The sequence below is a fragment of the Lagopus leucura genome, unplaced genomic scaffold (assembly GCF_019238085.1).
Source record: "Lagopus leucura isolate 7727_CA_CO unplaced genomic scaffold, USGS_WTPT01 28025-0_obj-0_obj, whole genome shotgun sequence".
Taxonomy (NCBI): Eukaryota; Metazoa; Chordata; class Aves; order Galliformes; family Phasianidae; genus Lagopus; species Lagopus leucura.
In genome coordinates, this window is record NW_024964085.1 from 381 (window position 1) to 1,235 (window position 855).

Below are 855 nucleotides of genomic sequence, written 5' to 3' on the forward strand. Positions count from 1 at the left end.
CCCATTGCTGTCCCCAAAATCCCATTGATGCCCCCATCCCGACCCTTTTAGGGTGGATCGGGGTGGGGATACGGGATGGGGCCCCCCCCGAAACCCCATTGTGGGGCTGCGCCCACGCTCTGCTCCTGGAGGAGCTGCTGGGACCCGACCTCCCCCCCGGGGCACCCATGGGTGCTGCCCTGAGAGCCCTGCAGCAACGCCTGCGTCGGTGCCGTGAGTGTGGGGCGCTTATGGGGCTGGGGTTGGGGTCAGGAGGAAGTTTGGGGTCACTATGGGGTCTCTATGGGGTGGTTTGGGGTCTCTATGGGGTCTCTATGGGGTCATTCGGGGTCACTATGGGGTCTCTATGGGGTGGTTTGGGGTCTCTATGGGGTGATTTGGGGTCGCTATGGGGTGGTTTGGGGTCTCTATGGGGTCGTTTGGGGTCTCTATGGGGTCTCTATGGGGTCATTCGGGGTCACTATGGGGTCGCTATGGGGTGGTTTGGGGTCACTATGGGGTCTCTATGGGGTTGTTTGGGGTCGCTATGTGTCGCTATGGGTCGCTATGGGTTGCTATGGGTCGCTATGGGTCGCTATGGGTCGCTATGGGTCTCTATGGGTCTCTATGGGTCGCTATGGGTCGCTATGGGTCTCTATGGGTCTCTATGGGTCTCTATGGGTCGCTATGGGTCGCTATGTGTCGCTATGGGTCGCTATGGGTCCCTCCCCCCCCCCCTCCCCCCCAGCTCCCGGCTCGGTGCCCTGGGCGACGTTGGCTGAAATCTCCCGCCTGTGGGCGACGTTGGGTCCCGCCTTCCTGCGAGGTGTGACGTCATCCCTGCCCCCTTCTGACGTCATCACTACGTGTCGCCCC

The 855-nt window shown here is 62.2% G+C and overlaps 1 protein-coding gene across 1 annotated transcript in view; it reads left to right on the forward strand.

Moving 5' to 3' along the window:
• The first annotated feature begins 55 nt into the window (after window positions 1-55).
• Window positions 56-855, forward strand: part of RUSF1 (RUS family member 1) — a 1,178-nt gene continuing 378 nt past the window's right edge. The window contains exons 1-2 of the mRNA XM_042891826.1: window positions 56-213; window positions 728-805. Coding sequence (XP_042747760.1) covers window positions 168-213; window positions 728-805 — 124 coding nt within the window. The 5' untranslated portion in view covers window positions 56-167. The remainder of the gene's footprint in view (window positions 214-727; window positions 806-855) is intronic.